This window comes from Telmatherina bonti (assembly GCF_933228915.1).
Source record: "Telmatherina bonti genome assembly, chromosome: 24".
Lineage (NCBI taxonomy): Eukaryota > Metazoa > Chordata > Actinopteri > Atheriniformes > Telmatherinidae > Telmatherina > Telmatherina bonti.
Window position 1 is genome coordinate 14830279 of NC_136633.1, and position 27388 is coordinate 14857666.

At 41.2% G+C, this 27388-nt stretch overlaps 1 protein-coding gene across 1 annotated transcript in view; it reads right to left on the reverse strand.

Annotated features, from left to right (window-relative positions):
• Positions 1–287: 287 nt before the first annotated feature.
• The window catches only part of unc80 (unc-80 homolog (C. elegans)), a gene marked incomplete at both ends in the record, with an annotated part of 57038 nt that continues 29937 nt past the window's right edge, over positions 288–27388 (reverse strand). Inside the window, 44 exons of the mRNA XM_079263922.1 lie at positions 288–788; positions 3215–3429; positions 3679–3699; positions 4054–4159; positions 6579–6660; positions 7597–7653; positions 8357–8504; positions 8592–8771; positions 9945–10110; positions 10191–10375; positions 10455–10661; positions 10738–10861; positions 10938–11063; positions 11146–11269; positions 12760–12990; positions 13137–13355; positions 13434–13526; positions 13609–13779; positions 13881–13977; positions 14263–14401; positions 14491–14625; positions 14745–15010; positions 15100–15280; positions 15377–15478; positions 15938–16027; positions 18267–18361; positions 18461–18644; positions 18747–18833; positions 18941–19041; positions 19406–19549; positions 19883–20014; positions 20107–20293; positions 20881–20913; positions 21287–21418; positions 21552–21733; positions 21990–22128; positions 23726–23833; positions 23916–24116; positions 24200–24297; positions 24423–24662; positions 24736–24913; positions 25008–25141; positions 25982–26117; positions 26194–26406. Of these exons, the coding sequence (XP_079120048.1) occupies positions 288–788; positions 3215–3429; positions 3679–3699; positions 4054–4159; positions 6579–6660; positions 7597–7653; positions 8357–8504; positions 8592–8771; positions 9945–10110; positions 10191–10375; positions 10455–10661; positions 10738–10861; positions 10938–11063; positions 11146–11269; positions 12760–12990; positions 13137–13355; positions 13434–13526; positions 13609–13779; positions 13881–13977; positions 14263–14401; positions 14491–14625; positions 14745–15010; positions 15100–15280; positions 15377–15478; positions 15938–16027; positions 18267–18361; positions 18461–18644; positions 18747–18833; positions 18941–19041; positions 19406–19549; positions 19883–20014; positions 20107–20293; positions 20881–20913; positions 21287–21418; positions 21552–21733; positions 21990–22128; positions 23726–23833; positions 23916–24116; positions 24200–24297; positions 24423–24662; positions 24736–24913; positions 25008–25141; positions 25982–26117; positions 26194–26406 (6690 nt within the window). The remainder of the gene's footprint in view (positions 789–3214; positions 3430–3678; positions 3700–4053; positions 4160–6578; positions 6661–7596; positions 7654–8356; positions 8505–8591; positions 8772–9944; positions 10111–10190; positions 10376–10454; positions 10662–10737; positions 10862–10937; positions 11064–11145; positions 11270–12759; positions 12991–13136; positions 13356–13433; positions 13527–13608; positions 13780–13880; positions 13978–14262; positions 14402–14490; positions 14626–14744; positions 15011–15099; positions 15281–15376; positions 15479–15937; positions 16028–18266; positions 18362–18460; positions 18645–18746; positions 18834–18940; positions 19042–19405; positions 19550–19882; positions 20015–20106; positions 20294–20880; positions 20914–21286; positions 21419–21551; positions 21734–21989; positions 22129–23725; positions 23834–23915; positions 24117–24199; positions 24298–24422; positions 24663–24735; positions 24914–25007; positions 25142–25981; positions 26118–26193; positions 26407–27388) is intronic.

The window sequence follows — 27388 nt, forward strand, 5'->3', positions numbered from 1 at the left end:
ACTGGAACCTACATGTTGAAAAAACTAATTATGATTGTAGTTATTTTTTTAGTTAATTTATTTTGAAAACATTCAAAATCTTACATACTCTACCTTTAAGGAGTGAAAGGACAGCTGGAATGAGGGGAAAACAGGTTTATGTCGGGGTGAAGTTGAGGTGAACTAGTTATTTTTAAATTCCAGTTTGTTTAAACTCTTAAGATGGATGAAATCTGAATTCTGCTTTTTAGGTGCAGCTGCATTTAGCCGTAGAGTGAACAGTACACGCCGTCATAACCTCCCCCTCCTCACACATGCGACTCATCCAGGTCCAGGTCTACAGGGGAAAGAGGGAGAGGGGATCGCCGTGGCGACCGCCGTGGTGATCGGCGGGGGGATGGCTGGGACAGCAGCGGGGTGAGGAGGGGGTTCTCCATGCCGTTGTCCTCGCTGAGCTGCAGCAGGGTGTCGCTGCGTGGCAGCAACGCTGCCGTGTCCTCGTCCCCGGGGCTCTCTCTGATTAAGGGAGGCGCTGATGGAGGCGGGGGCAGAAACGGAGCAGGTGGCAGCGGTGGCGGAGGTGGCGGACCTGGGGTGGGAGTGGTGCTCAGGACCGGGAGAGGAGGAGGGAGGGGCGAGGAGGTGCGGGATAGAGGGAGAGGGGAGCAGGTTCGGGAGAGGGGCAGCGGGGAGCAGGTTCGAGATGGAGGTGTAGGAGTGGAGGGGCGGGAGATGGAAGGAGGAGGGGAGAGGCTGCTCCGGAGCCCCCACTGCTCTCTTTTCTCCTTGCTGCTGATGACTGGAGCGACCTGAAGAGAAAACACACTTCGTTCCTCAACGTCCTGCTTGGGAGGCGATGAAACGGAGCAGTTCACACACATGACGTCATCATTTAATATCAGATGATGACGCACCTTTTTCCCCTTATACCAATGCTTTTACAATGTGGGGTAAATAAAACAATTAAAAAAAAAAAAAAAAAAAAAATCATTTCACCATTTTTAACAGTTTTGATTGTAGTTCTTGAAACTTAACTTTTTTTTTCTTTTTTTTTTTTTTAAAGTCAATTTTCAGACAACAGGTTGATGCAGTGCAATAAAAATATTTAAGGTAGGCTATGATAAAAAAAAAAAAAATAAATACAAAAATAATAGAAATCTTTCTTGGATTTATTTATTTTTTTTTAATTTATTTTTTTATTTGAAGGTCAAATTCTATGAAAAGTACGTAAACCAAGACAAACAACAGAATCAGCTTGGAATTTAAAAGTAAGGCCATATTTTGATATTGAAAGTCACACTGGGAATGTTCCACAGTTTCCAGCCAAAATTTTATGCCCAGATGTGACAAAAAGAAAAAAAAATGTCTGAATTATTATTTTTTTTTAAGTTGTCCTAATGTTATTTATTCTGTTTTTTAACCCCCCACAATGTGGCACTTTGGTCAACATTGTTGTTTTTAAAGTGCCTTATAAATAAAGTTGTACTGTATAAAAAAAAGGTAAAAAAAAAAAAAAAAAAACTAAAGATATATTTTAAATCCCTTGAGGCAAATAAAAGAACAAACTGCAGCAAGTAGAGAGAAAAAAGCTGACCTTATGGGACAACTTGCATCTCATTTGTCAAAAAATAAGCAGAATTCTGCAAATATGACCTACATAAAACTGCATAAACCTTCTTGACATTGTACCAATTTGCCACCAATTTAAGCGCTTCATCATTTTGATCCATGATGTAATTTTACTGTAAAAAAAACATGACCCAGTACCAATGAGCTGAAAGAAGGCATATCCTCATTTAGGATACAAGACAAGTAAAAACTCAGTATTTGAGAAGATAAGAATTCTAAATACATCTGATTGTGTAATGGTTTGGTTAAATATCTAATACAGTTGTGCTCATATTTATTCATACCCTTTCATTAAAGAAGGAAAAAAACAGCTGCCTGTAAAATAAGCTGAAATTGACTAAAGTAATAATAAATAAAAATGTTATGAAAATCATTACATTCTTTTTTAATTCTGGTTCAATAGAATTTTTTTTTTTTTAAAAAAAGCAAACAAATAAGATAATTTTTTACATATTACATCACTCATAAACTAATATTTTGTTGAACAATCCTTTAATGTTTCTGCTCCAGTCAGGTATTTTCTGTTCCTCTCAGTCAGACTTCTGCACCTGTTGACAGGTATTTTGTCCCACTGTTCAACAGAAAAGTCTCTAATTGGTCCAGGACCAATTTGTTTGTTTTTTTCCTTTCTTCAACTCAACTAAATGAAAAAAACAGCGTTTTATATAACTAAATTATAATTTTGCAAATTTATAGTTATTGTTCCTTTAAGTCTCCAGTTATCTGAGTGACTGTTGTAAATTCAGCCTTTTCTTTAATGAAAAGGGATGAATATATATGAGCACAACTGTAGCTTTAATAGAAGTGTGGAGGTGTTTGGATTTGTTATAAATGGTTAATTTTTGTAGTACTTTAACGATCAAGCAGCTTTTTAAAGCTGTAGACCCCTTCAGCAGAGCAACACCTCTGCGGGTCTGACCCATAGACTGTATATAAAGAGATGGACGGAGCCTCTGTGACGTCACTCGTGGGTTTCTGAAGAGCTGAATTGAAGCTCGGTGGACGGGTCCTACCGTCGCCATGTTGGCAGCGTCATGCGCGTCGTCTCGCCCGGAAAATACAAATATGGGCAAAGAGGTGGAGCTGAGAGGGGGGCTGTGAGCGTAATGGTGGATAATTGACATCGAGCGAACTCCGAGCTTCTGTAGCTAAGAGCTAACCCCGAGATAACAGGAGCTAACCAGCTAACGGAGGTAAGCGGGCTAAAGCTAAGTCACGCTTTTAACCAGCTGAAAACCGTGGTTGTTCTACGTTCTTCTGACTTGAAGCCAGAGATTGGTACCTGTCAATCAAAAGGACACACTCCTAAATATGGCGAACTTCGAGATTGAATTATTTTTAAACAGGCAAGTTAGAAAAAAATTCACTCCCCCCCACAGTTGTTATGAAGGTAAACCTGACCAATTAAACAAAAATGGATTTTTGAACCATGCTGTAAACATGTTTATTTCTGCTGTGAAGTTGGCCTTTTTAACATGGGAGTCTATGGGGATTCGCTCTGTTTTGGAGCCAGCCCCTAGTGGATGAAGGGGGAACTGCAGTTTTATGCACTTCCACATAGGCTTCACTTTTAACCACCGCTTAAGACCAAGCCGCTTGGTCTTACCTGTACATTTGCAGGCCCGTGCAGGTCAGCGGTGACTCTTGCCGAGGTGACGGGGGGCACTTCCAGTGTCGGGGATTTAGAAGAAGCAGGACTAGTCCTCCTGCTCTCAGTTGGAGGATCAATGGCACTGGGAGTGGGAGGTATGCTGGCCCCCGCCGGCGCCTGCTGGTCTTGATTTTCTGTAAAGGTGACTGACCTCTTTTGGTCTCCATGCACTGTGGGCACACATGCACGCACACATGGTCAAAATGGAGACGACAGCGCCAGCTAGTGACTTGCTAACACGCATCAGCACCAGCAAAGAGCGTGGAGGCAGGGGGGCTGGGAAAAGGAGGGAGGAGGCAAGGGGGGCTGGGGAGGGAAAGCAAGACAGACATGCAGAGCGCCCTAACGGGTGAGGTTGCAGATAGAAGGGGGGAGGGCCATTGCAGGGTGGAGAGGAAGGGTTAACGGATGTGTCTCACCTTCACAGTCCAATAAAGTTTCTTTATTTCGAAACATAAGGCATGAGACAGAACAGAGTGACAAGAGTCAGTCTGGTGACAAGTGGTACAACAAACAGTTTAGGAAAAAAAAGGCAGATGTTGTGGATGGGGAGGATGGATCGGCTTCAGTCAGCACACAGACAGGAAAGTATAGCATTTTAATGGAAGGTGTGTTTATAATGAATCTGGCTTGCTGTGAGCAGGATGAGCTTGGCCATTCATGTTTCAGTGATCCACTCAGACCAATATGTCCTGTCTGTGTCATGTGCTGTCAAGTCAACGTCATGGATTACAAACAGAGACTCACAATAACAACAACGCACACACACTAATGAGCGCTTTTTGAGCAGTTACCCAGTGGTTTGTTCTTGGGTTGGATGCTCCTGCGTGTTGTTGAGAGTCTCGCTCCAGAACGGCCACGTGGTTCATTCTTCGGAATGGAGAGGAGGGGGCGACGCAACTGCAGGAAAGCCACGATTAAATCGCATCAGGTGGATATTTATCATATGTGTTTTTGTCTAAATATTTAAAGCATGCATTACTAAAAGCTTTTTTTTTTCCCACTTAAGACTTTTGTGGTTTAAAAAAAGACGGAAACTGTGACAGATCTAAGCCAGTAAGATTACCCATAAACCCATAAGAAACCACAAGATTTACATTAAACAGCATTTTTACATTCTAATTTAAAAAAATACATTATTTTAGCTTGTATTACATATATTATGTTTCAAATGGCTTTATATGATTTAAGTTTTATTAAATAAGTTACAGAGCCACAACTTTGAAAGCACTCTGCCACATTTTCCTACAGTTTCCTATTGAAGTCATTTAAACAAATTTAATGACAAGGCTTAGCTATAAATGATATATTATTAATGCATTAGGACTTGATGACAGATTTCATTGTGTAGGGCAGACATTGCTGCTCTGCAACCAAAGCAAAGTCTGGTTAAAATTACACATTTGTAGCATTTTATTCATACAATTTTGGTTCTATGTAATTAAATCTCAGCTGGTTTGGACAAAAGCTGGTTCTGAATGCTGAGTATGTGCGCCTTAAGTTGTTTTTAAGTCCACACTAACATGGAGTTGAGTCATCCCTGTTTTCCATGTATGAACTACTGGTGAGGAACAGAAGGAGGTTAGAAGAAATAAGAAAACATTAAAATTCAGGCCTTTTTTTGTTGGGAAATAAAACAAATACAGCACTGGTAGAATATAAGCTTGAATATGATTTAATGTTGACAACTAAGCAAAAGCCAACAGTGAAAAGTGTTCCTATTTCTGAGCAACAGCAAATGCAGCATCGTCTAAGCACAGATAAAAAAATAAAGACTAATTGGAGATATGACGTTTTAATGGTCTCTTTATCTAGATAAGGTTTTCTGCAGCTAAGAGGTGAGAGACTGGATGTAACCTCACTCTGCAAAGTTTGTTGTATGAGGAGGGCCCTTGTGTTTTTCCAAAGTTTTAAGTTGACATCCACTGATATGTTTTGAAGCAGCCTGTCTAAAACTGTACATCTCCACAGAATCATTTGAACTGAGAGAAGAGAAATGCAATTCTGCATCTCCACATCTGTCACTACTGAACCCAAATTTGATTACTTCTAAATATCACCTATGTACCAATCACACGCTGCCAAGCTGACACCAAAATTTGTTAATTCTCTTAGACAAAAAAGTCTTCCCAAAAAAGAAGAAAAGGTTGTAAGTGGAGATATCTGATATTGTCGGTATACTGTTATCAGTTGCTGTTGGAAATGATTGGTTTTTATCTTTTAATGACAATGTTTACACAAAAAGATATATCAAACTCTTCAGCTAAGTCTCCTTTAACTCAAAATGACAAAATTTAAGAGATGTCATATATAGCTTTCCAGATATTTTTGTTTGTTTGGCACAACTGGTTCCAAAATATCGGCATTGGCAGTGGTGTAGTGGACCCTCAAGAAGAACACTGTTTCAGAAGAAGTGACATGTAAAAGTACTCTATTTAGTTTACCCCAAAAATCGATCAGTAAATTTGTTCTTTCTCACATAATTTTTGCTCTTCGGTTTCAGGGAGGAAGAGTTATGAAACGACTAAACCAGTACTGGAACACAGACTGATGAGAGACAGGCTCGTAGACATATACACATATATCTTTATTTTGTCTATGTTCAGGCTAAAGTTAACACAACTGATGGCTAACTACACTGGTGTAGCATAGGTAACCTTAGCTGAACTGCTGGGTGACGTAGGTACATGTGTAGGGACGTTTTTAATTTTAAAATCAGAATCACAGGGAGTTTAGAAGTGGGTATACTCAATGCTGACGGAAAAAAAAGTGGGTATACTCAGGGCCGGATTAAAAGCGCACTGGTCCCTGGGCCCAGAGTGTTCCAGGGGCCCCGTTCCACACCATAACATTGTATAAATTTTGAATGATACACTCTGAAATGACTTTTCTAACATCTCTCAGTCAGTGGTACCAATAGCAGTACTCCAGACATGGTGGCGTAACTATCTGGCTTTTATGTTTATCTTGTTTCATGTCCAAACTGCTGATGTATGTCCTACGTGGACCCCACATGTGCCTCAATGGGTGTGGGCCCCTGAGCCTGTGCCCATAATGCCCATCGGATAATCCAGCCTTGGGTATACTCCGTATACTTGTGTATACCCTGGACTACACCACTGGGCATCGGTTGATATTGGTATGGAAAATTAAGAGGTGGACAAAATTGGTACATTGGATATCGGTAAAAAAGCCAATATTAAACGTCCCTAGCTGTATGCCATGCACAGTTAACCCCAGATGCCTGACACCAAAGCAGCAGAACATTTTGAGTGCAGATGTATTAAAAAAGAGGCATGAAAAACAGAGTCGACCACACCTGTCTGAGTCCTCGCTTTCTTCCCAAAGGAGGCTGGATCAGGAGGTTCTGCTGGCCCGGTTCACTCTGGACGCTGGCAACCCTGATTTTTAGATAGATGCACACATACATTTGCATTCACACACACACACGCATACATAAATATATCAACATGAAGGCACTTCAAGGACATTGCATTCCTATATCTGTCACTATTCAACCCAACTTGGATCACAACAAAATGTCACTTCTACACTACTAAGTCACTACACAACTCACACTAAATGCTACAAGACACCCAGCCACATTGCAGGTAATAGGGCTGCCATGATTTAAACAGTCAAAACACAACAGGAGACAGTAGGGCTGGAGCAGCAACGCTGATAACTTTTTTTTTTACGCCTGCCGTTCATTTACATTGAAATATTTTGTCATCCGACCAAGAAAATAAGCTAAATCTGATTTAATATGCAAAGAAAAAGATAAATTGATTCATGGTTGCCACCCCAATACCCCCTTGCCCCAACAGATTGGTATCCATGAAAGGACGCCCAATTTGATTAGCTTGAAGCCTGATAGACACAAACAGTATGAGACACCACGGCACCAATGGGAGAGAGGCTGACTTTGGTGATGGCACATCAACTAGAAAGACCCCCAGCTAATAAAAGAAACAGAGGCAGAGCTAGCCCCTGGGGCTGGTGGGGCCCTTTAGTCTTTTCTTTTAAAGGGAAGAGGGGCCTGGTTAGGATAGCACAGCAGATGAGCTGAGAAGATGAGTCAGTGTGGAGCTCATAAAGAAGGGAGAGTGGGGTTAGGGGGACAGAGACAAGCCACGTTGGACCCACACAGAAAGAGATAAGAGACAGGAGAGTAGGGGTGGGGGACAGAGGTGTGACAGGGCCGAGACGATTTGACTGGATGTGGATGAGTGATTGACGGCCAATAGAGGAGGCCGTCCGGAAGCGATGCCCCTCCCAGTGGCGGACAGATGCAAGAATGCACCAACGGGACACACACACATAGAGGGCCACTGTACCTAGAGAGGTTACCCTCCTGCAGAAGGCCCTGGGACTCATCTAGCACATTGGGTTCACTGTAAAAAGGGGGGGCGAAGGGAAGGGGGAGAATGGGAGTTTAATTCCATCACCATGCTGAGCCCCGTGCTTATTCAGGTGGAAAGCGGAGGTGTTTGTGTTTACCACACGTAACCAAAGCTGGAGCAGAGTTTCTCGTGTTCTTACCAAGAAACCGAGTTGGCTACCTCACAACGCTGAAATTAGAGCTTTATAAATCAACAGAGATATACACAAAAAGATGACTGTGATTGTGGGATATGACTGGTTGATCTTTTGGAAAATATCAGGTCGGCATGCTACATAAAAACAGTTCTGATCTTAATGAAAAATCGACATGGTCTTTTTAAAGAAGCACTGCCATAGAAATAGAAATAATTTCACTAGTAACTCAATTAAACCTGAAAAAAATGTTCCGTTATATGAAAGCATAGTAAGGAAACAGGCATGTAAAGCTGTCTCTTGCACATTTACAGTCACTTGAGGAAATTTCAGCGCTTTCAGACAACAATTATCAACCCTTACAAGTACTTCTTGTTCATGAAAAGGACTGAAACCGTGCCACCATAAAGGTTTTATTCCAACTATGTTAGGTCAGTTGATGCTATTAGAGATGAAGATGCTTTGCAAAGGTCAACCCTGGAAACACAAAGTGCCAGATTTCACCTATACATATACTCAAGTTGTTTGTTTACAGCGTGTGTTTGTTTGCTGGGGTGTTACCTCTGGCTGGGCAGCATGGTGGTGCGGGGGGCCTCGGGTTGGGAGGCGGCCGAGCCGGTGGCGTGGCTGGAAAAACGTCGTTGTGACATCACTCTGGGGAGGAAGGCCTCATGCTCGCTCACAACGCTGGGAATGCTCATGGAGTCGTCTAGGATGAGAAAAGTTGAGAACATTTTATTTTGTGTTTAAGTCAGGCATCTGAAGTGACATAGGAGGAAAGAGAAGCAGTTCTGACTCTCTTCATCATCCTCATCAGTGCGGCTGAGTGTGTCCTGCGAGGGCTGCCGAGATGGTTGGCTGTCCTGCTCCCAAACTGTGCCGGTGCCCGTGTTGGAGCGTGACATTGTGGCCAAACTGAGGCGATAGGCTGATGTAGAGGTGCCCACTGTGCTGATAGATGTCTTCCCCTGGTATGCTGTTGGAAGGGATGGAGTCAGGGGGGTGGGGGGTGGTACAAAGAAATAACAGATAAAGGAAGAATTTCTTTTCTCTCACTGAAGCTGATCAGAATAACATCTTAAAAGGCATTTTACATTTCCAGCCTACTCTTGCCTACTTTTTAGATGTGCCATGAAATTTGCATTTGACTTTACAAACTAGCCTCATGGAACACTTCATTAAGTACACTTTCCTAACACAGAGTTGGACCACCTTTTGTCTTTTAGGGTGCATTCACATCAGGATAGTCCGCTAGACTCCGTTCAATTGGGGACTCAACTCAGTTCTAGGGGGGTGTATCCATGCGAACCAAGATCACCTTCACCACAATTTGATCAAATGAGTCAAGCCATTACAATATATTTCCATTCCCACCAAGGGTGGTGCTGCACTAGTATTTAGCAAAAGGACAAGTGGACAAGACCCGCATGAAGAAGAAAACTGCATCGCAAGTTAAACATGGAGACAAAACTATGGCTATTTTTTTTTGGTCGCATGCAAGTATACTGCAGAAATACATAGCAAAACGTACGCAGTATGAACAACAGATGAGGCAGAAGAGGACCGCTATGTATTTATCCAAAATGCAATGGTTGTAGTATGCTTTGTGCATTTGCTCTGCTAGAAAAAGACCAAGAACTGTGTTTGTTGTCCGCTTCTTTGGTTTGAATCAGAATTTCTTTGATGCATTCACATTTTCCCAAACAAAATAGACTTTCTGAGCCAACGCGCTAGGATTTGAATCAAAAAGGCTGATGTGAATGTGCCCTTAAAGTGCTGTAAATTTTCATATATTTAACCATAATTGGAAACATTCCTCTGGGATTTTGGTCCATGTTGACATGATAAATCACCTGGGTTACTTTTTCTTAACTGACAGGAGTGGCTACTAGTCTGGTCTTCTGCTGCTGTACCCATAAGCTTCAAGGTGGAAAATGTTGTGTAACCTATTGCTGATGTCGTTCTATCCTCTCCAACCAGTCTTCCCATTTACCTTAACACATTTTTTACTTGTTAATCCAATTTCTTTTGTTTGTGCCTAACCTTTTTGTTTTATTTTTACATTCCTGCCAGATTAGACTAGGAAAATATAAGAACATTTCATTCAGAGTTTTGCATCAGTAGATAAAACCAGATCTAAGTGTCTGACCGGAGCCGCTGTGCACAGCCTCTTTCAGGATCTTGAGTTCATTGTTGAACTCTGCGAACAGGGAGCTCTTGCAAAGCGGTCTTGGGATGAATCGTCGCTCCAGCTGGTCGGCGATGTGGTGGCGTGCGGTAATTTCCTCCTGGGAGTCGGCCGGCTGGGTCAGCAGCTAGAAAACAATAAAATCACGTTAGAAATATAAACAAAAAGATACATGAACAAGTTAAAACAACAGCACTGACTCTTTACCTTGCACTGTATGAAGGGTCTCAGCAGGACAAAAATAGGAATACGAGTTCGGACAATGAAGTCGATGAAATCCCAGAAGGCCAAGCCACCAACTTTCCTCAGAGCCATCTCCTTCACCTGCAGGCTCAGCCGGTACCACTGGTTTCCCAGAGAGCGCTCGAAGCAAACCAACACCACCTTCAGAGCTGCAGAGGGAAAAGGATAAGAAGCCAAACTGCAAGAAAGCAGAAAAATCATAAAAACTGTGCCAAATCTCAGTCGAACCCAAATAAGCCGCCTGGCTGGTGGACTCTGCTAATCCCTCTCTTCGTATATCCTTCCCTGCATCACCGGGCGTGGAGCAGTGAGCCGGAGAAGCGTCCAGCATGAAGTTCTTGGTGCGGGAGGTGGAGATGATCCGAGGAGGCAGCAGGATATTAATGACGGTCTGCAGGAGGAGGAAGATTTCCGGCTGCTCGAGATGGGGACTGTCTGCAAGAGGAAAGCATGCGTGTTCAAACACAAGAGGCATGATGTCAGAAAAAGGTTGACCTTCGATGACACTTACCTTTACTTCCAGAACCCACAGTCAGAACAAAGGGAATGAGGAGGTTGAGCAACATCCCCTCCCGCCTTTCCTGGTTGGTGAAGGGGGAGATCACATGGCTGAGAGGAAAATCCTCCTTCAAGGCCTGAGAAAGGGAAGAAAGACTTTTAGTATGTCTTTTTTAGGATGTCTATTTTAGGTTCATCAGAAACATGCTGCACCTGGATCTGCAGGGCCACCAGTCGGACCACCGCTGTGCTGAATGGAAGCGGAGGAGAGAGGTAGGGGCTGAGGTGGAGAAGAGGCAACCCATCTGCCACACTGGAGGGACCGACCACACCCATCACCTGACAAGAAAAAAAAATGCAAAAATTTGCTCAAGAATGAATCATGTTGGTGTTTTGCAACCTCATGCACGCGCTTGCATACCAGGTTGACGCAAACGTTGATTAGCGATCGAAGATGCGGGAGAAATGAGATGATCGGCTGACGCTGGAGGGTCAAGCAGATTCCCTCGATCAGATTGCTGGCTGCCTCCCACTCTACCTGTCTCCTGGAGAACGCACAACCAACATCACCCCATGAGGTAGGAAAAAACAAGTCTAAAAAGAAAAAACCTAAACTAAAATGCCACATTAGCATTACATGAGATAAGAATAACCACGTGAACCCACCAGTCTACATTCTTTACAAAACTTAATGTATTCAAATAGAGAATCAATATGCTGACTTACCACTGAACGAGGAACTCCCTACACACAGTCATCATCTTTCTGGTTTTTAGTATCAAAACACAGTTACACCAACAATTGCAAAGCTCACAAATAGCCAGCAACAGATCCTGGTGTAAACACACACCTGAGACTGGTGTTCCCTCTGAGCAATCTGTGTCCTTACTTCTGTAACAGAAGTTTTTTTTTTTTTTTTATTGTGTCTTTTCAAGAAATCTAACACCATGATTTTATTCTTCATAAAACATGAAAAGAATCAACCAGACATCACAGCTGTGGAACAAGACACTAAAAAAATGCCTGCTATACAGCCTTTAGCCCTTTTAAAACTTCAACATTTTTACACATCAGTATATGGTTTTATTTTTTAAAAAATGACTTTCTAATCTTACATTGTGTTCAAAAGGAGTCAAAGGATGCCAGAGTTTTAAGTTATAACCTGGTTAAAGGTTTGTAAGTTAGTTGGTTAGGGTCCTTTTCTGTTAGCTGGTGCTATTTTGTTGGTAAATTTAAAAACCTATACGGCAATGAAAGCAATAACTGCTTTCTTGTTTTACCTGCCAAGATTGCCAAATTGAAAAAGACACATGAGCTGAGCTCATTGTAACCTTAGCTAATGTTTTAGTGAAATTATCGAAGAGTTGAGTTCTTCAAGGAATTAAGGCAGATATGGTTTGTTTACATTTAAAGCATCATGTAATGATGCTATAAAATCATTATTAGACAAGAAGAAACAATTGAGGATTTGTCATAGAGGGTCTCAATCACAACTGCTCTCATTCATCCAAACAAGAAGCTATAGGTTTCCAATCTCTTCCATGATTTCATCGTCTTTTGCCATTCAGAAGCTCATCTGAATCAGACACAGATTGAGAGTTCAAAAACTGAAATGACCTTTGTTTCTCCAATATAAAGCTGACATTGCTTTTGGATGATTTATGTGGCTACAACACGTGAACTTGCATCTAAATACTCAGAGGACATCTCACATCTATCTAGTTATCTTGATTTAGCTGACCACCACTTTGTTTGCTAGGACACAGTCTGCAAAAGTCATAAGCAATTATGTTCTATTGCACGAAACTGGACATTCGAAGCTTAGAGAGAACACTGCCAGTGATCCGCTGTTAGTAAACACACCACCACACACGCCGCACAGAAACACACACTGAAGCAGCACTTATGGTACAGCACCCACCAAGGCAGTGCGACAGTGCCAAGAAGCCGTCTATCTACTGTACACACCACGGCACTGGCACGGCACGACACCATCACAGGGAGACGGAGGATAAAAAGATTGTATTCAACAGACCTGGCGCATAGTGCCTGTGGGCGAGCGCACCTGAGCGTAGGCATCTTGTGGATCTTGTTGAACATGCGGTCTAGCCTCTTGAGGATGAGGATGAGGGCAGGCCGGACCGCCTCGGAAGACCAGTCCGTGATTGGCAGCATCTCCATGATGTAGCGCCGCAAGCCTCGGCTCTCCATGGTCAGGGTGTCGTAGGGTGCCAACTTGAGCAGGGCGTGAGCTATTTCCGCCAGCCTGGAGAGAGACAGACAAGTTCAGGGCAACGACTTCAGGATTGTATTCAAAACCCATTTTTACATGAGTGAGAAGATCGGGGAGTTACAATTAGAAGACTGCTTTCTTCCAGCAAATTCTCAGTATGTCTTACAAAACCTCATCACCTCATGTGAGATTTAACATCCAGCAACTCCAGAGCTATGACCCGCGGCTCGCCAGCTACATTTTGCAGGATTTTCAGTCTTGGACCGCAGTGTTTGTAAAATTCTGTGCAGATGTTTAACAGGGATTCCCGTGGCCGGCGAAATTCTTCCCTGGCAATGCGTTCGTCCAGCTCCTCCCTCGGCATGCCTTGGCCCTCCTCCAGCAGGTGGAGGTTGTCTCTGCGTACACAAAAATCTCTTTAGTTTGGTTTTTCAGACTAAAAGAACAGAAACAAAGTGATCTAAATAATCTCTGACCTGGTGTTGACGCCCCCTGACATGGCATGATTGGCTGTCGTGCCACCCTTGTGGCCTTGATCACAGCGGGACATCTGGGGGGCTGTCATAGGCCTGTCAAGCAGGTTTGGATAAAATAATATTACCTAAAACCATTTTTTAAAAATAATTTATTTTGAAGTAGTATGAGAGAAACCTTGTGAGGGTCTCAGAGCTGTAGAGGAGAGCCTGCAAAGATGTGGCAAGGGCAGCAATGGCGGCGATCTCATCTCTGGCAGCCGAGGCAGACTCCATAGTTACGGTGTTGCTTTTCAGCTTCTGAAGGTGGCAGGGAACCAAGGCTTCCAACACCATCAGCATCTGGAGACTAAAGTGACACATGCAGAGAAGTTGGAAAGTCAACTTTGGCTATAAAACAAGTTTATTAGAGAAGATGAGGGTAAGATTACTTGATGTTTTCTTTGTTACCTTCGAAAGGATTCAGGCGCATACGCAACCACAGTGACACACAACTTTATGGCTTCACTGATGGAAAAGGCCAAGTCTTCATTGCCATAACAAAAATCTGTTGAGAGAAAAGTGAGGGCTGTCAGTTTGGTTTTGTTTAAGTGCATACAATCTGCTGCAGCACATTCCAAGAAAGATAAAAACTTCTGTTACTGAAGGTATGATTTAAGGGTATATTTGACTAAACATAAGCTGACAGCAGACCGCTGTTCACACTGATTAAATCTGGCAACAGTTCGAGTTTCTGGGCATCTTAAGCGAATGTCACGACAACTTGGTGCCTCAGTATGTTCTGATTTGACCTTTCCGACAGCCGCTTTGACAGCAATCAATAAGTGTTTACCAAGAGAGCGAAGAGGTTTCTCAGCCTTGACCAGCTCCAGAGCATCCAGAGCATCCTGCGTTTCGCCCTCCAGAGAGACCAGCAGGTCAAAAAGACACTGAGCTGACACTCCTTTAGATAGACCAGTGCTGGTACTGGTCTAGGTTTGGCAGTGGACACGGAGAAATCCAGTTAATGTTTTTTCGATGGGAGATTTGTTGAAACACTTGTTTGGACAGAAAATCTTACAGTGAACTCAAGCAGTGGAGCCACGCTGGCAAAGAGCTGCAGGATGAAGGGTTTTCGGTGGAGGATGTAGAACTGCCGGCAGCAGAACTCGATGCCCTGTCTCAGTAAAGGGTTGCTCTCATAGTCAGCGTAGACCTGTCACAGAGAGGGTGAAGTTGATGGCTAACAGAACTTTCCCTGAAGACTACTTACAGAAATGAAAAGAAAGCTTGTCTGAGAGGGTTTAGCTTGTAGAGTCGACACAGTATATGTACCTGGAGCATAGTGGGCAGGATCCACTGGTAGCCACTCAGGGAGAAAAGGTGGTTGAAGTGAACAGCGGTGTTGATGGCAGTGGCAGTGTACTGCCTGAGGAGGGCGCTGTCCTCCGGATGAAGCAGCAGCGCTCCATTAAAGACATTGAGGAACAGCATCATCTCGTCACCCCATGGGTACTCACTGGGCGTGCCCAGAAACATTTCCTCCAGCAGCTTGATCCACAGCACCTTGTGGAGGGTATCCAAACCGAATAGCTCCTTACCTGCAAGGACGAGGGGGGGATACACGCTGGTGTCAAGGCAAGACAACTGAACTGTAAAGATGTTTACATAACTGTCTGGTGACATTTACCTTGCGGCTCGTTGAACAGCGAGAACTCTGCGTCAATGGCGGTTCGTGGGAAGGAGGGCAGACGGAGCAGGTCTTCCTGCAGCAGGGAGACGTGGGACTGCTTGTGCACAGCTGGCATGTGTTGCGTGAGGGAGATGAGGAAGAGGACCCGACCAACCTCCTCTAGTTTGCGGGAGAACACCTTAGGAAGCAAAGTAGGGAAGCACTTTAGGATCCGGTATTGCTTCTCTTTGATTAAAAGGGGGGGGTTAATTTGCTGCCATTTCTTAAGCTTCACCTGTTTCTGGATGAGCTCCTGTCCTTTCTCAGGTAGCATGTGGACCAGATTGAGCTGGGGGGAGACTGACCTCCTGAAGGGGTAGATATCCCTCACGTAAGTCTGAAGGAAGAGTGCATTTGAAATATGTAAAAAAGTCCAGTATCTTCCCTGCTTTAGTTTTTATCATGAATCATGATTCAGATGTCTGTCTATTGCTAAACCCATGAGAAATTTAGTTTTATTTGGCTTTAAAGCTGTGGTAGGTAATCTTGCTTAGAGGCTTTTTTTTTTTTTTTTTTTTTTACTCAAGTCAAGTGGTTTCTTGTTCTGATAGTAGTCTATACATTTTGCAATCATGAACAATAAGAAATATAATTAATTCGTGTAACTCTGTTAAAACTTTGACCAATCCAAGCATTTGGACCGAAATGGAGTTTGAAGAAAACCAGAGGGGGCGGAGCCAAGACAGTTTGTCACTTTCAAATCTTGCTAGCTCCCCAACATTACCTGCCCCAGCTTCAATGGATGTAATATTGGATAACAACATGAAAATAAAATCATTGAAAGCACCAGCTCTACCTTAGAATAGTGGATGAGATTCCATCTTTTGTCCATTAGGAAGAAATGTGCCGACCTGGCCTCAGGAATGTTGAAGAACTCAAGACATTCCTGGTTGGAGAAAAAGGATACATGAATGTCTTTTGTTGCTTTATTCAAGTTTACTCACTGCATTAGCCTCTTGCTTTAAAAAGAAACAAAACAACTTTTCATCAAAAATGTTGCTACCCGACTTTGACACCTATTCTTCAGGAATGAACTTTTATTTATTTCAGAGCTCACAGCGTAGGACCAGAACATACTGTAATCTCTGTGTTGAAAACCGGAGATTGCAGAACAGCTTTACACTTCATCACAAATGCAAATTAAGAGTTGTAACCTGGTAGGGCTATCAATTAAAAATTTATATTCTTAGTTAATTGGGTAAGAAAAAATGAGTTTGTACCATTTTGGCAAAGCTGCATCAATGCACACCTCACCAGGCTTCTGCACTAGAAAATGTGTTGAAACTGTCAAATCTACAACCTGTGATTCACAGCTCATCACTTAGAATCAGTGTACCAAATATATAAAGAAATAAAAAAAATCAGCAGCAAATATGAGCACCCATCCTCATTGAAGGCAAGGATCTTATCACACTTCCAATTCTACATCGCTCTGAGCAAGGATATGAAACATTTAGCATTTAAAGTTAGCATTGCTTTACATTAACCCTTCACAGGTGAAAACTGGAAGAGAAATGTTGATGTGCAACACAGAAAACACCTGAATTAGTTTGTTTTTTCATATTTATGTTTGTATATTTTTGAAAAAGGTATACATTACAATATCAAGGTGGAAGCAGTGTCAGAAAAACTACATTTTTGTGGTCACCTAAATTGTTTTTTTTATAGAAACACTGATAGATGAGATGTGGAAGATGTGGAAAACACTTTGACACAAATATTATTCACATGACTGATCTCATGGAGACATCATTAGGCTTTCACTGACATGTCAGGGCTTTGTTTTACTGCAACATTAGGCTGTCTAACCAAGTTTAGCAATCTTATATCCAGCCAAAAAGTCTTTTTCATCATATTTCAGAGTGATGAACTCGACTAGAGCAGATTTTGTAAGATTATTAATCATGCCTTTTTATTCTCACTTCAATCCTAACACTGGTTGTTTTACATGCATATGACGTTAAATCATATCACTGAGACACCAATGCGCACGCACACACGCACACACACTGCATAACAGAGTCATGTTAACATAAGAAAGGGAAAAAAAAAAACACACACACATTAGATTCAGACTGTAATCACGTAAATTAATTAGCTACTGCAGTAGGATTATTTCACCCAATATTTCTTGACGTAAAAAACAATTTTTAGTCTTCAGACAAGCAAAAATATCTTGGAACAAGTAGTGAGGCATTCATTCCAAGTCCTTTTATATGGTTAAATAACCCTGAAAACTAGAAACCTGTTGTGTCTTTTGCCATATAGGTGGCTTATTTCTGCAATATTTCAGGTAGCAAGTATTATTTTTCCCCACTCATGCTTTTTTTTTTTTAGCATGTATGCAATGTGGTTTATTGGCTCCAAACTGGAAAAAATACACACAAACACACTTGATGCATGAATATTGTTTAGAAACATTTTAAAAGTTTGTTGGTTTGCCTGGATTCTTGACTGCCTGAACGACACTGAAGCTAAATATTAGGGGTGAGAAAATCAAGATTTTTTAGCTTCACAATTTTAAAATAGATACTTTTGTTTAAAGAAAAAAAAGTCTTCTGTTTTAAATAACTAAAAAGAATTCATCATAAATTTTTTGTCTTTTTTATTATTTTTGTTGATCTTTTAAGTTGTCTTCTGGGACATTATAACAGCAGAATGATGGTCTGGCTACTGTTGTTTTTTTCCTAATTAAACCAAGAAAAATGACGAGCTAAAAGAAGTTTAATAATTTCTTTTGTTTCAAATCTATAAAAATCACCAATATCAAAGAATTGTGAGAATCGCAATTTAAATCAAATCGGCATCAAAAAAATCGGAATTGAATCGGGACAAAAGCACATCATCACACCCCCACTAAATATGATGTTCTAGTTCTCTATGGTGTCATTAAGTTCTTTTATGCAGCCAGAATATTTTCTGAATTCTTTTCATTATCGGAAGTAGACTCCCCTCTATGTTTGCAAAAAAATAAATACAAAAAACGGGGAATCCATCTGTAATATTTTCATCTGTGGTGTGAACGGAAACAGAGAAAAAACCCTAAATGCTCCTTTAAGGACATCACTAGTCCTGATACCTTTCACAGAACTATGTGAAATGTTTGGTAAAAATGAGGCTTTTACCTTCAGCAGAGCTTCAAACTGAGTGTCTTCATGAACTGGTAGCTGTGTGGGGATGTCACATTCGTTCTGACCATGTACCACCAGCGTTTTGGTTCCTGCATCAACACCACAAAGAAATGTTTGAAGATAGTTCCAATGGATTTAAGTGGAGATGGGCTTCATGACTGTCTCGTATGAGAATCATCAGGTTTTACCTGGCATGGAAGCAGTGACCAGCAGTTTCACCTCACACTGCTCCTTCTTCATGGTCTGCTTCAAGTCCTTGAAGAAGAGTCCCTCCACATAGCCGACCACCTCCCACAGGAAGGTCAGCGTAGCTGAGATGGCGTCCATACCCCACTCACACGGAGTGCGCACAAAGTACATGATCAGTCCCACCTAGAAGAGATAAAATAGTGGAGAAAACTCGTGCTTTAGTGAAAGTACTCGGGTATGATTAAAAATTCGGATAAAGGTAATGAGATTTATCTGTCGTCTCACCAGGTAGTTGAAGAGGATGTGGGACGTCTGGGCTGGCAGATCTCCGATATTAAGCAGCAGCTTCCTCAGCATGTAGATCAGCTCATCCTGGGGAAACAAGTCATCTCATTAGTTTTTTCCGCACATATTCAAACTTTCATTTATAAAGGGGATTCATTTGAAGAAATGTGTGTGCTCATTTGATATTTACACACCTGTCTGTTGCTCACGGTCAGTTTTTCCAGGAAATGGCGCAGAACAAGAGCTGGATCTTCAATCAGGCAGTTCCAGAGGATTTGCTGGGCGACAGCGCTTACTGCAAAAACAGTGGAGAAAATATTTTCCTCATACACACAAACACATACTCACAAAATAATATAGCGGATTCCATTTTCTATAATAATGCATAGAGATGTTCGATATCTGCTTTTTTTAAAACTGATATCTGATATATAGATTTTGCCCAACTCTTACTTTCCGATACGATATCAACCGATATCCCAAACGTCTTGCACCGATAACTTCTGATATTGCATTTTAATGTCGATATCAGCTGATAATATCAGGATGCAGATAATATTGGACATCTCTAATAATGATATATTATTAAATGTTTATGTTTTTTGTTGATTGTAGAACAGTATTGAATCAATTAAATGTTGAAACTTAACAGATCTTACCAGCTACGCCATCGTCTCGAACCTCCCCATCTTCCATGAGGTGCACTATAGGTAGGACAGCAGCGCAGATGCATGCTGGGAAGACTGCTTGAGGTGGCTGGAGCATGTGGTGAGTAGGAGTGTGTTCTGTGGTGTTCTCGTCATCTTTAAAGAAAGAAGAAAGAAAGAAATAAGTTCAAGGAAGCTTGTACTGTCTGCTGTCAAAGTACTACAGAGGACTGGAAGTCTCTCCCTACAATCCATCCATTAGCACCATGTATGTCTTGTATGACCAATCACACACCGGTCATCCTGACTATGAGTAATTATTTTCTGGTAGAACGTATAGATTTCAAAAATGCAGATTTAGCCATTTTAAAAATGTATTTGTCCTCGTTCTATCACAACTTTAAATCATTTTAAAGTAATTTAAATAACATATTAATTGTACTGTGAGGAAAAAGTAAAAACCGTGTAAACACTGTAGAGTTGTCGTACCCTCTGCACTGGCCAGTGAGCGAACAGACCACACAGAGCCACGGCGGAAAGAGTAGTTCCGGTGGGAGTTACTGGAGGCGCAGGATGGGCTGACGGACAGACGGCGTGACGCCAGGTTCACCACTTCTTCTGCTGGTGAGATTAATGTCACAAATAACATGCCATCAGGGTACTGACCCATCAGCCGATCGTTTACTCTGCATTTTTGTGCTTGGTAGCGCCACCTTCTTCCTCCTGCTCAGGCGGTGGGCTGCATGTGGGCTCATAGCAGGCCTCCTGGGCTACTGGGATGGCCGTGATGATGCTGGCCTCGCGGCCCAGGCGCCGCTTCTCCTCCTCCTGCTGCAGGTTCTTCAAGATGTGCTCGGCTCGCTGGTGGGAACGCGACACCGCCCGAGCAGAGAACGATTTCTGAAAGCAGGGGCAGGAGCGTGCGTTGTTGGGGAGGTGGGTTCGGATTAAAGAGCACAGAGGAAGAACAGCAGGTGTAGACATGGAGAGGATTCAGTATGAGTTTCAGTCCCACAGGGATGTGTGTGAGGAACTATTCTAGGCTACTTCTGAGGAGCATTTTGAAATGCAAAATGACTGGACAACACATTAATACAGTAAGTCTCCTCCAGCGCTTTGGTCTCATGCTTTCAAAACCACCCTGAGCAGCATGAAGAAACACTGTTCAAGTGTTGAATAGGATCAATCATGACAAATTGTGACACATGTACATGTATTCATATACTCAGACTGGAATTTGGAGAATTTACTGTATCTTGTGTACAGTAAATGCCTCACAGCATTCACACAATGCCCATACATATCGAATTAGGCTCGACTCCATGATATGGAAAACATTCACAGCAAAGTCATTCTCATCTAATGACCATGCATCAACAGCACAACACACAACAGCTCAGTATGTCCGATGCATGCTGTTATTTATCTGCTTGCAACCAAAGCAAGTGCTGAAAGACTTTAAAATGTGGTGGGAAATACCAACTTACTATGGCATGGACTGACTGAATTAATGTGGGGTACTAAAAACAAAGACAGTTGATAGATAAATTATAGAACAATGTGCGCGCAGGTTGTCATCAGAAGCTAGAGAAACATCGCTTAATAGGTATTCTTTGAAAAAAAAAAAGGAGGAAAAAAGCAAAAAATGAAAAAAAAAGAAGAAATTTGTTTTGAAACTTTTAATGACCAAACCTTTAAAAAAAAAAAAAAAAAAAGGGATTTTTTTTTTTTTTTAAAGAAATCTGCTCAGTTGTGTTTGTAAATTCCAGGGATTTAAAATATATTCTAAAAAATCTTTAAAAAATGTTGTTTTGGGAAGTTTCCATCATAAATCACTTGTAATTTTACAATATTCATGTGAAGCAACCTGTTTGAGCAGAAGCTCAGACTTACAGACTGATCTTCATTGATTGGATCCTGAACGCTGCCTGTATTCTGGGGGACCCAGGGTGGGTCAAATATGGGGACACAAGGCATGCCCAGTATTGGAGATGGCAGAGTGAAGTTGATGCTGGGTGGAGGGATCTGAGGGAAAAAAGTTCCAACAGCTTGAATCATGCGGTTAAAAATATGTTCTGTATTAAATACCAAGGCCAACGACGAGGAAATATAGAAAAAAAATCCTCTTAGGACGACTAAATTTGCCACATTTCTGTACCTTAAAGATCTGCTGGGCTCCTTCCTCCATGCGAGGCCACACCTGGTAGCGGAAACGCCACAGGGTGTAAAACTTCAGGATGGAGTTGATGCGCTGGCAGGCTTCCTGGTGCTGGAACTCTGCCATCATCATCTCGGTCACCGCGTCGGGGACTTTTACCGCACAGAGAAGGAACATGGCAGCTGGACGGGTTCAGAGAAGTCACGGTGGAGGAGAGCATTAATTAAAAGCGAAAAGAAAAAAAAAGAAAGGGCACAAAAGAAAAGAAGCTGAGATGAAAACATGTAAAGGCAGAGGGAGAGGTGAAACATGGTTGAGGGCAGAAGAGTGAATCAGAGAAAGAAAAAGGGAAAAAGAAAGGGCAGTTTTGAAAGGAGGAAAAAAAAAATAAAAAGACGAGACACAGATCACTGATGTGCCACTTCACGGCCCACTCACCAGCTGCAGCTGCCATATGTTCGTCCACGCTGAGCAGGAGTTCCCAGGCTGCAGGTTGGATGTCTCCGTACATGTCATCAGTGAGGATGGGAGCAGCCTTGATCAGCAGAGAAAGAGGAGCTGGGGACAAACTCATCACCTAAAAGAGACCAAAAAGGAAAGAAAACTAAAGAAAGAGACCTTGGCTTCATTCCTGACACTGTCACACCGATGTGACACAGTGAAAAGCAAAGGACAATATTTAAATTTGATTGGTAATTCACATTATTTATTCTGATTGATTAATTTTATAGAAGGTTACCATGGTAACTTGGCACGTAGTCCGCTGTAACTACAAACAGCTGCAGCATATTCCCTTGGCTTTGTGAATTTACCCTTTAGCTTTAAAATTGTCCCTTTTATAATCAAGTTATTTCATGATTCAACTTTTATTTCACATCAACAGGCTCTGTTGGTGAAGACTTTTTATATCTTTAAAGATCAGTATATCATCGAGAAATTTATCAGTGAAGGAGTAACACTTCTTAGAGACAATCCAGTCCCGAAGTCATAATCTAAGCACTGAACATTTATCTGGTACAAGTAAGCATGGAGATTTAACAGATTAAAAGAGAATGACTGAAAGCTAACTCAATGCACAACATACCTTGTTAAACTATTAAACTTGCTTCATAAACATGGTTCAAAACACCTTTTCCTACTCAGATACCAAAACGCCAGGCATGCAACTGTGAAACTCATGAGGAAGTTTCTTTTTGAGCATAATTCTTACATAATTTTTGCATTCTTCAGTGCTCTTCTGCTCTTTTTTTTATTTTTGTTTGCTTTGTTAATATAAAAATTGTATTTTTATTTCAATTTAGGAAGACATTTAATCTTAAGCTGAAGTCACTTGATACTTCTTGAATAAAAATGAAAGGCACTGTCACAACCACAATGTACCTACACTTAGAAATTTAATGTTGATTGAACACAGAGGAAACAGGATTTGTCATATTTAGGATTATTCTGACCCAAGCAGCAACCTCTGATCATTAACAGTGAAGCCTATGCATAAGTGCCAAAAATTGCAGTTCCCGACTCATCCACTAGGGGCTTTGTAGAGCAAACTCCCATAGAGTCCCATGTTAAAAAAACAAACAAACAAACAAAAAAAAAACAAAAACGGCCAACTTGACAGCAGAAATAGACATGTTTACAGCTTGGTTCAAAACAACATTTTAGGTTTAATATGTCTGGTTTACCTTCATGACAACTGTGGGGGAAGTGATTTTTTTAATAGCTCATCTGTTTAGAAGTAATTGTATCTTAAAATTAGGAGTGTGTCTTCTGATTGACAGGTACCCAATATCTAGCTGCAAGAATGCAGAATGTAGAACAACTGTTTTTTTTTTTTAAACCAGTTAACACCATTTTTAAGCTTTAGCCTGCCTACATCAGTTAGCTGGTTCGCACCGGTTAGCCCCAGGTTAGTCCTTAAATACATCCACATCAGAGTTTGATGGACGTCAATCATCTATCCCCATGCTCATTATTCCCCTTCCCCCTTTCAGGTCTACTTCTTTGAAGTTTTTTATATTTTTTTGGAGAGAAGGAACGTGTGACACTGCCAGGATGGCGATGATGGGAACTGCCCAATGAGCTTCGGTTCAACTCTAAACCTATGGGTGACGTCATGGAGACTCTGTCCATCTTTTATATACATTCTGTGCTCTGACCACTAAAAACCTAAGCACCTGGTTGCGGATATACTTGAGCATGCCTGTGTCCTTCTTCCCTTCCATGTTGGAGTCAGTGGGTCTTCTCTTCATGGACGGAGTCCTCAGGCAGGACTTGTCTGAACACTGAGGGCAAAAAGACTTTTTAGTAGACGAAATTACACACCTTTCATATTCTAAAGCTGGGCCAATTATATTCCAAAAGTACCTCTTTGTTTTTCTTTGCACGTGCACCAATGTTACCAGCAGCGCTGTCCTCTCTCAGGCTGTCCACTGTCTCACCGTAGACGAGCTTGACAGCACGGACCAGCCGGACGCAGGAGCGGCTGTGATGCTGGTAGCAGCGTGGGTGGCAGAAGTCGATATGGGTACAGATGAAACTCTGCTGGTTGCACAGCAGGATCATGATCTGTGTTAAAAGAGAGAGAGGAAAGGAAGTCAGTTTGCAGGAAGAAGCGTGGACTTCGGATCAGCACTCACTGATAGACGCACATGCAGCCAGGACATGTTGCGGTGGTAGTTATCCTCAGCTCCTCCTGTGCTCTGACCCTCCGGTTCAATGCTTGGTTCGCTGGTACTGAAGGGACTACCTGCATTGTTAAACATGGGACGAATTTAATATTTGGTAAGTCAAAATGCACACATACAGAACCAAAAAGGCCTTTTTTTAATTAAATATTTTTATTACTGTAAAGATGTTCCAACCACGTCTTACCAATGTCTGTGACAGTGTCCCTGCTCTGTGTTTGTGACAGCAGCCCTTCTTCATTCTCAGACTCAGAGTCCTGACGGGACAACTTGGTGCTCTTCAGGCTCCCCGCCCTGCGGATTGAGGACAGGGAGCCACCCTTCTTCACTCGGAAGCTGCGAGCTCCTTTGATCTGAAGCAGTCGGGAACCTCCTATACGGATTTTCCTCACCGGTGCTGGAGAACAGGGAAGTGTGGGAGGGCAAGAGGTTATTTATAATTAACTCTGAGTGAGTCTAGGCATACTCAGCAGGCCAGACAGCATGAGAGCAGGTCTCACCCTGCGCTTCCTGGGTCTTCTTATCATCGCAGGTGGTGTCAGACTTGAGAGTGTGACTGCTGCTGTTGAGCGAGTCATGGCCGTCTTCGTCATCGAGGATGCCTGCAAAGCTGATCTTCCTCTCATAGCGATGGCGGCCCAGCTCCGGGTCCAGACGCAGACGGCAGCTGTCCAGGTCCTGCATAATGACATGCATTCTGTCATTCATTCGTTCATTTAAATTACAGTTGATTATTAAATTTCATATGGCTCGAATGGATTTTACAACTAACCACCAGCGGCTCAGTGCGAGGTCGAGGTAAGCAGGGGAAGGTCTCTCGAAGGAAGGTCGTGATTTCCAACAGCAGCTGGCAGGCAGCCATTTTCAGAGCAAAGGGGCAGCCGCATTTAGTCGGATTGACCGTGTCTTCAAAGTCAGAAAAGAGTTTTTGTTTTTTTTTTTTTTAAAAAAAAAGCAGAACCATGTGGTTAGAACATCATTAACTTTATTCCATAAACTTTAAACTCAAGTTGACAACCTAATTTTCCCATTCTTTAACCATAATCACTATAAATAATACCCAATTTTTTGAAAGCCAAAGTGGAATATTTAATCAGGTTATCGCCACTTCAACAGATGTTGCATCAGTGCTTCAGATCTCTCCTAAATTACTGAGCAAGTTCAAAACAGCCGCACGGAAACTCCTCCCTTAGTTTCTGTATGAAGACAGATAATAACTAAGTCTATGAAGGTATAATCAGTTTGACATGTTTCTGTCAGAACTCAGAAGTCAGAACTCTATGAATACAGGATGATAAGGCTTTCTACAGCTGTGTGTTCTCGTAATTTATAGCAAGAGTGGTTCATTCTGGATTCTGGAAGAAGCGGAGTGCAAATATAAAACATTTGATTTATTTTAAAATAATAATTAACATAAGTTACAGTCATTTAACTTTTTCCCATTTCTGCGAGTTTGTCTTTTAAAGTCGGTCCGTCCATGGCATCCTAAAAGTAAACTAATTAGTGATAATTACTAAGTTATAAATGAATAATGATGTCGTACTACTTTTTTAAAATTTTGCTTTTGTAAATGGATGCTCACAGAAAACTAGACATTTTTAATAAAGTGAATTTTATTGAACTTTGAAACTTGACTTCACTTGGTCATGGAGTTTTTTTTTATTTTTTTATTTTACATCAGAATCTAAGAACAATCTAAAAAATCTCTATATTTTTTAAGTTCATACAACCCTTCCCTGGACTTACTGTCATCCAAATAATCCTCCTCCTCATCTTCTTTCCTCATTCTCCTCTTCGTCTCTTCATCGTAAATGAACCCCAGGATGTTGGCGGGACTTTCGCTATCAGAATGGCAGAGTTCACTCAGCCTTGTTCCTATTGCCTGAGAAGGAAACATTTGAATTAATAAAGCACAGTTAAAAACAATCCAGATGAACCTTCAGAATTACTGAACTCACGTCTCCCCACTGGCAGAAATGTTTGGCGGCGTTCCACTGCAGCTTCTGGTTTCTTTTGTTTCCCACTACAGGTGATCGGCCCCTGGACAGGCCTTTCTTTGTGATATTAACATGGTGGCCCTTCATCCATTCTGGCCAGTTGCCGCGATTGCAGCGGTGTACAAATCTGGCACATTCAAGGAAAAGGGAGGCCCGAGCCACAACTGGAGCTTCCTATTAGACCAGAGAAGTATATAAATGTCATGGGGCCAGGTGTTACAGACAGTGACAGAATTATGAAGTAAAAAGCACAACAAGTTGAGAACAAAGAAACAAATAAAAAAAAAAAAAATAAATAAAAAATTTCAATGACAGATTAAAAAAGATCAGCTCTGAAAACTTTAAAAAACACAATAAACTGTTAAAAACAACCCAGCCAATTTAAAAAAAGACAATGGAAAAATAAGATATCAAATTAAAAATCACAATAGCAATTTAAAAAAGACAAAAAATTTAGAACACAACAAATAAAACATGACAAATAGTTAAAAAATGACTCACTAAAATTGACAGCTTTAAAGAGCACAACAAATTAAACAACATAACAGCAAATTTAAAAAAAAACTTAACAGATTAAAAATTACATTCACAATATAAAAAACAAAACAAACATGAAGAACTGGAAAATATGAAACTGAAATAGACGACAGCTTGAATGAAATATGACAAATAAAAGAACAAAACCACTATTTAAAAACAATTTAAAAATACAATGACAAATAAACCAACACAACAAATAAAAAGAAAAGTACATTAATTGCTGATTGAATGTTTCCCCCTGGTGTTTACCTCTTTCAGTAGGTTAATGTAGGTGTGTTTGTTGTTTTGTAAATTTGTTATTAATTTGTCTTTGTTTTTATATGTAATTGTATTTTTTTTTAATTAATATCTATATATACACATATATACATACATACATATATATATATACATACATACATATATATATACATACATACATATACATACATATATATACATATATATATATATACATATATATATATATATATATACATATATATACATACGTATATACATATATATACATACGTATATACATATATATATATACATATATATATACTCATATATATATACATATATATATATATATATATACATATATATACATACATATATATATATACATATA